General features: G+C 41.8%; 1 protein-coding gene across 2 annotated transcripts in view; it reads right to left on the bottom strand.

Annotated features, from left to right (window-relative positions):
* Nucleotides 1-12500, bottom strand: part of unc13c (unc-13 homolog C (C. elegans)) — a 174689-nt gene that overhangs the window by 28043 nt on the left and 134146 nt on the right. For both annotated transcript variants that reach the window (XM_083552177.1, XM_083552178.1), the window contains exon 28: nt 10486-10566. In XM_083552177.1, coding sequence (XP_083408303.1) covers nt 10486-10566 — 81 coding nt within the window. The remainder of the gene's footprint in view (nt 1-10485; nt 10567-12500) is intronic.

The following is a 12500-nucleotide window of genomic DNA, read 5'->3' as shown; positions in this document are numbered from 1 at the left end:
TGTATGTAGCTCTGTGTTCTGTATGTAGCTCTGTGTTCTGTGTGTAGCTCTGTGTTCTGTGTGTAGCTCTGTGTTCTGTGTGTAGCTCTGTGTTGCGTATGTAGCTCTGTGTTAAGTATGTAGCTCTGTGTTCTGTATGTAGCTCTGTGTTCTGTATGTAGCTCTGTGTTGTGTGTGTAGCTCTGTGTTGTGTGTGTAACTCTGTGTTCTGTGTGTAGCTCTGTGTTCTGTGTGTAGCTCTGTGTTCTGTATGTAGCTCTGTGTTCTGTATGTAGCTCTGTGTTCTGTATGTAATTCTCTATGTAGCTCTGTGTTCTGTATGTAGCTCTGTGTTTTGTATGTAGCTCTGTGTTCTGTATGTAATTCTCTATGTAGCTCTGTGTTCTGTATGTAGCTCTGTGTTCTGAATGTAGCTCTGTGTTCTGTATGTAGCTCTGTGTTCTGAATGTAGCTCTGTGTTCTGTATGTAGCTCTGTGTTCTGAATGTAGCTCTGTGTTCTGAATGTAGCTCTGTGTTCTGTATGTAGCTCTGTGTTCTGAATGTAGCTCTGTGTTCTGAATGTAGCTCTGTGTTCTGAATGTAGCTCTGTGTTCTGTATCTAGCTCTGTGTTCTGAATGTAGCTCTGTGTTCTGTATGTAATTCTCTATGTAGCTCTGTGTTCTGTATGTAGCTCTGTGTTCTGAGTGTAGCTCTGTGTTCTGAGTGTAGCTCTGTGTTCTGTATGTAGCTCTGTGTTCTGTATGTAACTCTGTGTTCTGTATGTAACTCTGTGTTCTGTATGTAGCTCTGTGTTCTGTGTGTAGCTCTGTGTTCTGTGTGTAGCTCTGTGTTGCGTATGTAGCTCTGTGTTCTGTATGTAGCTCTGTGTTCTGTATGTAGCTCTGTGTTCTGTATGTAGCTCTGTGTTCTGTATGTAGCTCTGTGTTGTGTGTGTAACTCTGTGTTCTGTGTGTAACTCTGTGTTCTGTGTGTAGCTCTGTGTTCTGTGTGTAGCTCTGTGTTCTGTATGTAGCTCTGTGTTCTGTATGTAGCTCTGTGTTCTGTATGTAATTCTCTATGTAGCTCTGTGTTTTGTATGTAGCTCTGTGTTTTGTATGTAGCTCTGTGTTCTGTATGTAATTCTCCATTTAGCTCTGTGTTCTGTATGTAGCTCTGTGTTCTGAATGTAGCTCTGTGTTCTGAATGTAGCTGTGTGTTCTGTATGTAGCTGTGTGTTCTGAATGTAGCTCTGTGTTCTGAATGTAGCTCTGTGTTCTGAATGTAGCTCTGTGTTCTGTATGTAGCTCTGTGTTCTGTATGTAGCTCTGTGTTCTGAATGTGGCTCTGTGTTCTGTATGTAGCTCTGTGTTCTGAATGTAGCTCTGTGTTCTGAATGTAGCTCTGTGTTCTGAATGTAGCTCTGTGTTCTGAATGTAGCTCTGTGTTCTGAATGTAGCTCTGTGTTCTGTATGTAATTCTCTATGTAGCTCTGTGTTCTGTATGTAGCTCTGTGTTCTGAGTGTAGCTCTGTGTTCTGTGTGTAGCTCTGTGTTCTGTGTGTAGCTCTGTGTTCTGTGTGTAGCTCTGTGTTCTGTATGTAGCTCTGTGTCCTGTATGTAGCTCTGTGTTCTGTATGTAGCTCTGTGTTCTGTATGTAATTCTCTATGTAGCTCTGTGTTCTGTATGTAGCTCTGTGTTTTGTATGTAGCTCTGTGTTCTGTATGTAGCTCTGTGTTCTGTATGTAGCTCTGTGTTCTGTATGTAGCTCTGTGTTCTGTATGTAATTCTCTATGTAGCTCTGTGTTCTGTATGTAGCTCTGTGTTTTGTATGTAGCTCTGTGTTCTGTATGTAATTCTCCATTTAGCTCTGTGTTCTGTGTGTAACTCTGTGTTCTGTGTGTAACTCTGTGTTCTGTGTGTAGCTCTGTGTTCTGTGTGTAGCTCTGTGTTGCGTGTGTAACTCTGTGTTCTGTGTGTAACTCTGTGTTCTGTGTGTAACTCTGTGTTCTGTGTGTAGCTCTGTGTTCTGTGTGTAGCTCTGTGTTCTGTATGTAATTCTCTATGTAGCTCTGTGTTCTGTGTGTAGCTCTGTGTTCTGTATGTAGCTCTGTGTTCTGTATGTAGCTCTGTGTTCTGTGTGTAGCTCTGTGTTCTGTGTCTAACTCTGTGTTCTGTGTGTAACTCTGTGTTCTGTGTGTAGCTCTGTGTTCTGTGTCTAACTCTGTGTTCTGTGTGTAACTCTGTGTTCTGTGTGTAGCTCTGTGTTCTGTATGTAATTCTCTATGTAGCTCTGTGTTCTGTATGTAGCTCTGTGTTCTGTATGTAGCTCTGTGTTCTGAATGTAGCTCTGTGTTTTGAATGTAGCTCTGTGTTCTGTATGTAGCTCTGTGTTCTGTATGTAGCTCTGTGTTCTGAATGTAGCTCTGTGTTCTGAATGTAGCTCTGTGTTCTGAATGTAGCTCTGTGTTCTGTATGTATCTCTGTGTTCTGTATGTAGCTCTGTGTTTTGTATGTAGCTCTGTGTTCTGTATGTAGCTCTGTGTTCTGTATGTAGGTCTGTGTTCTGTATGTAGCTCTGTGTTCTGAATGTAGCTCTGTGTTCTGTATGTAGCTCTGTGTTCTGTATGTAGCTCTGTGTTCTGTATGTAGCTCTGTGTTCTGAATGTAGCTCTGTGTTCTGTATGTAGCTCTGTGTTCTGTATGTAGCTCTGTGTTCTGTATGTAGCTCTGTGTTCTGTATGTAGCTCTGTGTTCTGTATGTAGCTCTGTGTTCTGTATGTAGCTCTGTGTTCTGAATGTAGCTCTGTGTTCTGTATGTAGCTCTGTGTTCTGTATGTAGCTCTGTGTTCTGAATGTAGCTCTGTGTTCTGTGTGTAGCTCTGTGTTCTGTGTGTAGCTCTGTGTTCTGTGTGTAGCTCTGTGTTCTGTGTGTAGCTCTGTGTTCTGTGTGTAGCTCTGTGTTCTGTGTGTAGCTCTGTGTTCTGTGTGTAACTCTGTGTTCTGTGTGTAGCTCTGTGTTCTGTGTGTAGCTCTGTGTTCTGTGTGTAGCTCTGTGTTCTGTGTGTAGCTCTGTGATGCGTGTGTAACTCTGTGTTCTGTGTGTAGCTCTGTGTTCTGTGTGTAGCTCTGTGTTGCGTATGTAACTCTGTGTTCTGTATGTAACTCTGTGTTGCGTATGTAGCTCTGTGTTCTGTATGTAACTCTGTGTTCTGTATGTAGCTCTGTGTTCTGTGTGTAGCTCTGTGTTCTGTATGTAGCTCTGTGTTCTGTATGTAGCTCTGTGTTCTGTATGTAGCTCTGTGTTTTGTGTGTAACTCTGTGTTCTGTGTGTAGCTCTGTGTTCTGTGTGTAGCTCTGTGTTCTGTGTGTAGCTCTGTGTTCTGTATGTAGCTCTGTGTTCTGTATGTAGCTCTGTGTTTTGTATGTAGCTCTGTGTTCTGTATGTAATTCTCTATGTAGCTCTGTGTTCTGTATGTAGCTCTGTGTTTTGTATGTAGCTCTGTGTTCTGTATGTAATTCTCCATTTAGCTCTGTGTTCTGTATGTAGCTCTGTGTTCTGAATGTAGCTCTGTGTTCTGAATGTAGCTGTGTGTTCTGAATGTAGCTGTGTGTTCTGAATGTAGCTCTGTGTTCTGAATGTAGCTCTGTGTTCTGTATGTAGCTCTGTGTTCTGTATGTAGCTCTGTGTTCTGAATGTGGCTCTGTGTTCTGTATGTAGCTCTGTGTTCTGAATGTAGCTCTGTGTTCTGAATGTAGCTCTGTGTTCTGAATGTAGCTCTGTGTTCTGAATGTAGCTCTGTGTTCTGTATGTAATTCTCTATGTAGCTCTGTGTTCTGTATGTAGCTCTGTGTTCTGAGTGTAGCTCTGTGTTCTGTGTGTAGCTCTGTGTTCTGTGTGTAGCTCTGTGTTCTGTGTGTAGCTCTGTGTTCTGTATGTAGCTCTGTGTCCTGTATGTAGCTCTGTATTCTGTATGTAGCTCTGTGTTCTGTATGTAATTCTCTATGTAGCTCTGTGTTCTGTATGTAGCTCTGTGTTTTGTATGTAGCTCTGTGTTTTGTATGTAGCTCTGTGTTCTGTATGTAGCTCTGTGTTCTGTATGTAGCTCTGTGTTTTGTGTGTAACTCTGTGTTCTGTGTGTAACTCTGTGTTCTGTGTGTAGCTCTGTGTTCTGTGTGTAGCTCTGTGTTCTGTGTGTAGCTCTGTGTTCTGTGTGTAGCTCTGTGTTCTATGTGTAGCTCTGTGTTTTGTATGTAGCTCTGTGTTCTGTATGTAGCTCTGTGTTCTGTATGTAGCTCTGTGTTCTGTATGTAGCTCTGTGTTCTGTATGTAGCTCTGTGTTCTGTATGTAATTCTCTATGTAGCTCTGTGTTCTGTATGTAGCTCTGTGTTTTGTATGTAGCTCTGTGTTCTGTATGTAGCTCTGTGTTTTGTATGTAGCTCTGTGTTCTGTATGTAATTCTCCATTTAGCTCTGTGTTCTGTGTGTAACTCTGTGTTCTGTGTGTAACTCTGTGTTCTGTGTGTAGCTCTGTGTTCTGTGTGTAGCTCTGTGTTGCGTGTGTAACTCTGTGTTCTGTGTGTAACTCTGTGTTCTGTGTGTAACTCTGTGTTCTGTGTGTAACTCTGTGTTCTGTGTGTAGCTCTGTGTTCTGTGTGTAGCTCTGTGTTCTGTATGTAATTCTCTATGTAGCTCTGTGTTCTGTGTGTAGCTCTGTGTTCTGTATGTAGCTCTGTGTTCTGTGTGTAGCTCTGTGTTCTGTGTGTAGCTCTGTGTTCTGTGTCTAACTCTGTGTTCTGTGTGTAACTCTGTGTTCTGTGTGTAGCTCTGTGTTCTGTGTCTAACTCTGTGTTCTGTGTGTAACTCTGTGTTCTGTGTGTAGCTCTGTGTTCTGTATGTAATTCTCTATGTAGCTCTGTGTTCTGTATGTAGCTCTGTGTTCTGTATGTAGCTCTGTGTTCTGAATGTAGCTCTGTGTTTTGAATGTAGCTCTGTGTTCTGTATGTAGCTCTGTGTTCTGTATGTAGCTCTGTGTTCTGTATGTAGCTCTGTGTTCTGTATGTAGCTCTGTGTTCTGTATGTAGCTCTGTGTTCTGAATGTAGCTCTGTGTTTTGAATGTAGCTCTGTGTTCTGTATGTAGCTCTGTGTTCTGTATGTAGGTCTGTGTTCTGAATGTAGCTCTGTGTTCTGTATGTAGCTCTGTGTTCTGTATGTAGCTCTGTGTTCTGTATGTAGCTCTGTGTTCTGTATGTAGCTCTGTGTTCTGTATGTAGCTCTCTGTTCTGTATGTAGCTCTGTGTTCTGTATGTAGCTCTGTGTTCTGAATGTAGCTCTGTGTTCTGTATGTAGCTCTGTGTTCTGAATGTAGCTCTGTGTTCTGTATGTAGCTCTGTGTTCTGTGTGTAGCTCTGTGTTCTGAGTGTAGCTCTGTGTTCTGTATGTAGCTCTGTGTTCTGTATGTAGCTCTGTGTTCTGTATGTAGCTCTGTGTTCTGTGTGTAGCTCTGTGTTCTGTATGTAGCTCTGTGTTCTGTGTGTAGCTCTGTGTTCTGTGTGTAGCTCTGTGTTCTGTGTGTAGCTCTGTGTTCTGTGTGTAGCTCTGTGTTCTGTGTGTAACTCTGTGTTCTGTGTGTAGCTCTGTGTTCTGTGTGTAGCTCTGTGTTCTGTGTGTAGCTCTGTGTTCTGTGTGTAGCTCTGTGATGCGTGTGTAACTCTGTGTTCCGTGTGTAGCTCTGTGTTCCGTGTGTAGCTCTGTGTTGCGTATGTAACTCTGTGTTCTGTATGTAACTCTGTGTTGCGTATGTAGCTCTGTGTTCTGTATGTAACTCTGTGTTCTGTATGTAGCTCTGTGTTCTGTGTGTAGCTCTGTGTTCTGTGTGTAGCTCTGTGTTCTGTGTGTAGCTCTGTGTTGCGTATGTAGCTCTGTGTTCTGTATGTAGCTCTGTGTTCTGTATGTAGCTCTGTGTTCTGTATGTAGCTCTGTGTTCTGTATGTAGCTCTGTGTTTTGTGTGTAACTCTGTGTTCTGTGTGTAACTCTGTGTTCTGTGTGTAGCTCTGTGTTCTGTGTGTAGCTCTGTGTTCTGTATGTAGCTCTGTGTTCTGTATGTAGCTCTGTGTTCTGTATGTAGCTCTGTGTTTTGTATGTAGCTCTGTGTTCTGTATGTAATTCTCTATGTAGCTCTGTGTTCTGTATGTAGCTCTGTGTTCTGAATGTAGCTCTGTGTTCTGAATGTAGCTCTGTGTTCTGAATGTAGCTCTGTGTTCTGAATGTAGCTCTGTGTTCTGTATGTAGCTCTGTGTTCTGTATGTAGCTCTGTGTTCTGTATGTAGCTCTGTGTTCTGTATGTAGCTCTGTGTTTTGTATGTAGCTCTGTGTTCTGTATGTAACTCTGTGTTTTGTATGTAGCTCTGTGTTCTGTATGTAACTTTGTGTTCTGTATGTAGCTCTGTGTTCTGTATGTAGCTCTGTGTTTTGTATGTAGCTCTGTGTTCTGTATGTAATTCTCTATGTAGCTCTGTGTTCTGTATGTAGCTCTGTGTTCTGTATGTAGCTCTGTGTTCTGTATGTAGCTCTGTGTTCTGTATGTAGCTCTGTGTTTTGTATGTAGCTCTGTGTTCTGTCTGTAGCTCTGTGTTCTGTATGTAGCTCTGTGTTCTGTATTCTGTATGTAGCTCTGTGTTTTGTATGTAGCTCTGTGTTCTGTCTGTAGCTCTGTGTTCTGTATGTAGCTCTGTGTTCTGTATGTAGCTCTGTGTTCTGTATGTAGCTCTGTGTTCTGTATGTAGCTCTGTGTTCTGTATGTAGCTCTGTGTTCTGTATGTAGCTCTGTGTTCTGTGTGTAGCTCTGTGTTCTGTGTGTAGCTCTGTGTTCTGTGTGTAGCTCTGTGTTCTGTGTGTAACTCTGTGTTCTGTGTGTAGCTCTGTGTTCTGTGTGTAGCTCTGTGTTCTGTGTGTAGCTCTGTGTTGCGTATGTAACTCTGTGTTCTGTATGTAACTCTGTGTTGCGTATGTAGCTCTGTGTTCTGTATGTAACTCTGTGTTCTGTATGTAGCTCTGTGTTCTGTGTGTAGCTCTGTGTTCTGTGTGTAGCTCTGTGTTCTGTGTGTAGCTCTGTGTTGCGTATGTAGCTCTGTGTTCTGTATGTAGCTCTGTGTTCTGTATGTAGCTCTGTGTTCTGAATGTAGCTCTGTGTTCTGTATGTAGCTCTGTGTTCTGAATGTAGCTCTGTGTTTTGAATGTAGCTCTGTGTTCTGTATGTAGCTCTGTGTTCTGTATGTAGGTCTGTGTTCTGAATGTAGCTCTGTGTTCTGTATGTAGCTCTGTGTTCTGAATGTAGCTCTGTGTTCTGTATGTAGCTCTGTGTTCTGTATGTAGCTCTGTGTTCTGTGTGTAGCTCTGTGTTCTGTGTGTAGCTCTGTGTTCTGTGTGTAGCTCTGTGTTCTGTGTGTAACTCTGTGTTCTGTGTGTAGCTCTGTGTTCTGTGTGTAGCTCTGTGTTCTGTGTGTAGCTCTGTGTTGCGTATGTAACTCTGTGTTCTGTATGTAACTCTGTGTTGCGTATGTAGCTCTGTGTTCTGTATGTAACTCTGTGTTCTGTATGTAGCTCTGTGTTCTGTGTGTAGCTCTGTGTTCTGTGTGTAGCTCTGTGTTCTGTGTGTAGCTCTGTGTTGCGTATGTAGCTCTGTGTTCTGTATGTAGCTCTGTGTTCTGTATGTAGCTCTGTGTTCTGTATGTAGCTCTGTGTTCTGTATGTAGCTCTGTGTTTTGTGTGTAACTCTGTGTTCTGTGTGTAACTCTGTGTTCTGTGTGTAGCTCTGTGTTCTGTGTGTAGCTCTGTGTTCTGTATGTAGCTCTGTGTTCTGTATGTAGCTCTGTGTTTTGTATGTAGCTCTGTGTTCTGTATGTAATTCTCTATGTAGCTCTGTGTTTTGTATGTAGCTCTGTGTTCTGTCTGTAGCTCTGTGTTCTGTATGTAGCTCTGTGTTCTGTATTCTGTATGTAGCTCTGTGTTTTGTATGTAGCTCTGTGTTCTGTCTGTAGCTCTGTGTTCTGTATGTAGCTCTGTGTTCTGTATGTAGCTCTGTGTTCTGTATGTAGCTCTGTGTTCTGTATGTAGCTCTGTGTTCTGTATGTAGCTCTGTGTTCTGTATGTAGCTCTGTGTTCTGTATGTAGCTCTGTGTTCTGAATGTAGCTCTGTGTTCGGTATGTAGCTCTGTGTTCTGAATGTAGCTCTGTGTTTTGAATGTAGCTCTGTGTTCTGTATGTAGCTCTGTGTTCTGTATGTAGGTCTGTGTTCTGAATGTAGCTCTGTGTTCTGTATGTAGCTCTGTGTTCTGTATGTAGCTCTGTGTTCTGTATGTAGCTCTGTGTTCTGAATGTAGCTCTGTGTTCTGTATGTAGCTCTGTGTTCTGTATGTAGCTCTGTGTTCTGTATGTAGCTCTGTGTTCTGTATGTAGCTCTGTGTTCTGAATGTAGCTCTGTGTTCTGTATGTAGCTCTGTGTTCTGTATGTAGCTCTGTGTTCTGAATGTAGCTCTGTGTTCTGTATGTAGCTCTGTGTTCTGTGTGTAGCTCTGTGTTCTGAGTGTAGCTCTGTGTTCTGTATGTAGCTCTGTGTTCTGTATGTAGCTCTGTGTTCTGTATGTAGCTCTGTGTTCTGTGTGTAGCTCTGTGTTCTGTATGTAGCTCTGTGTTCTGTGTGTAGCTCTGTGTTCTGTGTGTAGCTCTGTGTTCTGTGTGTAGCTCTGTGTTCTGTGTGTAACTCTGTGTTCTGTGTGTAGCTCTGTGTTCTGTGTGTAGCTCTGTGTTCTGTGTGTAGCTCTGTGTTCTGTGTGTAGCTCTGTGATGCGTGTGTAACTCTGTGTTCCGTGTGTAGCTCTGTGTTGCGTATGTAACTCTGTGTTCTGTATGTAACTCTGTGTTGCGTATGTAGCTCTGTGTTCTGTATGTAACTCTGTGTTCTGTATGTAGCTCTGTGTTCTGTGTGTAGCTCTGTGTTCTGTGTGTAGCTCTGTGTTCTGTGTGTAGCTCTGTGTTGCGTATGTAGCTCTGTGTTCTGTATGTAGCTCTGTGTTCTGTATGTAGCTCTGTGTTCTGTATGTAGCTCTGTGTTCTGTATGTAGCTCTGTGTTCTGTATGTAGCTCTGTGTTTTGTGTGTAACTCTGTGTTCTGTGTGTAACTCTGTGTTCTGTGTGTAGCTCTGTGTTCTGTGTGTAGCTCTGTGTTCTGTATGTAGCTCTGTGTTTTGTATGTAGCTCTGTGTTCTGTATGTAATTCTCTATGTAGCTCTGTGTTCTGTATGTAGCTCTGTGTTCTGAATGTAGCTCTGTGTTCTGAATGTAGCTCTGTGTTCTGAATGTAGCTCTGTGTTCTGTATGTAGCTCTGTGTTCTGTATGTAGCTCTGTGTTCTGTATGTAGCTCTGTGTTCTGTATGTAGCTCTGTGTTTTGTATGTAGCTCTGTGTTCTGTATGTAACTCTGTGTTCTGTATGTAGCTCTGTGTTCTGTATGTAACTTTGTGTTCTGTATGTAGCTCTGTGTTCTGTATGTAGCTCTGTGTTCTGTATGTAATTCTCTATGTAGCTCTGTGTTCTGTATGTAGCTCTGTGTTCTGAATGTAGCTCTGTGTTCTGAATGTAGCTCTGTGTTCTGTATGTAGCTCTGTGTTCTGTATGTAGCTCTGTGTTTTGTATGTAGCTCTGTGTTCTGTCTGTAGCTCTGTGTTCTGTATGTAGCTCTGTGTTCTGTATTCTGTATGTAGCTCTGTGTTTTGTATGTAGCTCTGTGTTCTGTCTGTAGCTCTGTGTTCTGTATGTAGCTCTGTGTTCTGTATGTAGCTCTGTGTTCTGTATGTAGCTCTGTGTTCTGTATGTAGCTTTGTGTTCTCTATGTAGCTCTGTGTTCTGTATGTAGCTCTGTGTTCTGTATGTAGCTCTGTGTTCTGTATGTAGCTCTGTGTTCTGTATGTAGCTCTGTGTTCTGTATGTAATTCTCTATGTAGCTCTGTGTTGTTTTATGGAGCACCAGGGTTCTGGAGAAACGTCTTTTTCCTGAGGGTACTGCGGCAGTTATATACGGTTGAAATGACAAGAAAAAGCTTCTGGACTTGAATGTGGAACCGTTATGGGTTGGACAGAGTGTGTTCTCTTAATCACAGAGACGTTTTGTCAGGGAACGAGACCATTTTGCTTGGAGAAATAAAGAGAAATAATTTGCACCTGGTGATGGATAGAGGAAGGAAAAGAGGACATGGGAGAATGGGAGAGAGAGAGAGAGAGAGAGAGAGAGAGAGAGAGAGAGAGAGAGAAAAAGCAGGAAACCGATATAAATACAATAAGATAGATAGGTAGATAGATAGATAGATAGATAGATAGATAGATAGATAGATAGATAGATAGATAGATAGATAGATAGATAGATAGATAGATAGATAGATAGATAGAATTAGAGGGAGAAAAGAGACAGAGTGAGTTGAAAAGAGAAAGGGAAAGAGTTGAGGGTTACCTTGATGGTGGGAAGCACAAGGTCCATGGCTGCACACTGGCGAGGTGTCAGGCTGCGAGTCTCCTCACGAATCACGTGTTCCTGAAAGAGAGAGAGAGAGAGAGAGAGAGAGAGAGAGAGAGAGAGAGAGAGAGAGAGAAAGTGTTTAAAAAAGGATTTACCTCCCACTTTAATCAGTGCCAGATTCCAGCAATTTTTTGTGCCACTCCATCACATGATTGTGAACATATTCTTTATAACCCTTAGAACCCCCTAACACCTGCATTGCTCATGATGAGTAACAAAACCTCTGATTGGTCTGAGATTGAGTCAAATTTCTCTCTCAGAGACTGAATGAAACATTTCTGATTGGTCAGAGACTGAATGAAACATTTTGGATTGGTCATAACTTGAGTAACAAGATTTCTGATTGAATGGAGATATGTTTGAACATTCCTGATTGGTCCGAGATTGAGTAAAACTTCTTTGATTGGTATAGACTCCATGAAACTTCTCTGATTGGTCACTGCATAAAACTTCTCTGATTGGTCCGAGATTGAGTAAAACTTCTCTGATTGGTCTGGGATTAAGTACACCTTTTTTGATTGGTCTGACATTGTGTTAAACGTTTCTGATTCGTCTGAGATTAAACAAAATAGTTCTTATTGGTTAAAGATTGAGTAACACTTCTCTGATTAGTTGGAGATTCAGTAAAACCTTTCTGATTGGTCAAAGACTGAGTAGAACATTTTTTATTGGTCATAGCTTGAGTAACAAGATTTCTGATTGGTCTAACATCAAGTAAAACCTTTCTTATCTTTTGAATATCGAGTAAAACATTTACTGATTGGTCAGAGATTGAGTAAAGCATTTCTAATTGGATTTCGATTATCTTGTGAACACATGTCGCTCTTTATGAAACCTCGGTCTGGTTACGTGACCTATGACCAGCGGTGGAATTGTCAGGATTCAGACCGAGCTATTTTATCCTCTCAGACCTCAGTTGATAAAACATTCACAACCAGATACAACAGTTTAATTACTTTGATCCTTTCAAAGCTATTGAGAACCTACATATTTATTTTGCCTTAGGTGTTTTGTGTGTGTGTGTGTGTGTGTGTGTGTGTGTGTGTGTGTGTGTGTGTGTGTGTGTGTTTGTCAGCTGCAGGTCTTTGTAAGCTGAACTGAAAGCATGGCGGATTACAGAGATCTGACCCACTTCAAACTGTAGCATTAGCATTAATGTAGAAAAATCTCGAGTCTTGTATCTGCAGGGTTCTGGCACTGAATCAAGACGAGCAACATGACGGACTGCACCATTCCATGCCGGAGTTGTACCATCTGACATGCGCATGCACTGATTTATGATCCTCCAATCACTATGCTCTCAGATATACAATACAAATCAAATATATATTCCAATATATATATATATACATCATTATTCTCACAGAGAAAACTGTTACAAAGGTATACGTAGGTCAATACTTTGCATTACGTGTGCGTTATGAGTGTGTGTGTGTGTGTGTGTGTGTGTGTGTGTTTGTGTGTGTGTGTGTGTGTGTCTCGGTCCCTCTGAGATCACAAGCTTTTGGTGCATGAAAGATTTAAAGCCAACAGTTTAATACGGTATAAATAAAGCTGTTTAGTAAAAGTGAGATACAATGGCCATGCCTCCTTTAGTGAAAGTGAGACACTTAGGCCACACCTCCTTTATTAAAAGTATTAAACAATGGCCATGCCTAATTTGGTAAAAGTTAGATAAAAAAAAAGCAACACTTCCTGTAGTAAAACTCAGATACAATGGCCATGCCTCCTTTAGTAAAAGTGAGACACTGAGGCCACGCCTCCTTTAGTTAAGGTAAAATACAATGGCCACACCTCCTAGGAAAAGCGACATACAATGGCCATGCCTCCTTTAGTAAAAGTAGAATACAATGGCCACACCTCCTAGTGAAAGCAACATACAGTGGCCACGCCTCCTTTAGTAAAAGTAGAATACAATGGCCACACCTCCTAGTGAAAGCGACATACAA

This window comes from Silurus aristotelis (genome assembly GCF_946808225.1).
Source record: "Silurus aristotelis genome assembly, chromosome: 10".
NCBI classification, from domain to species: Eukaryota; Metazoa; Chordata; class Actinopteri; order Siluriformes; family Siluridae; genus Silurus; species Silurus aristotelis.
Note: the sequence above shows the minus strand (reverse complement) of the source record. Positions and strands in the feature narration are given on the sequence as shown.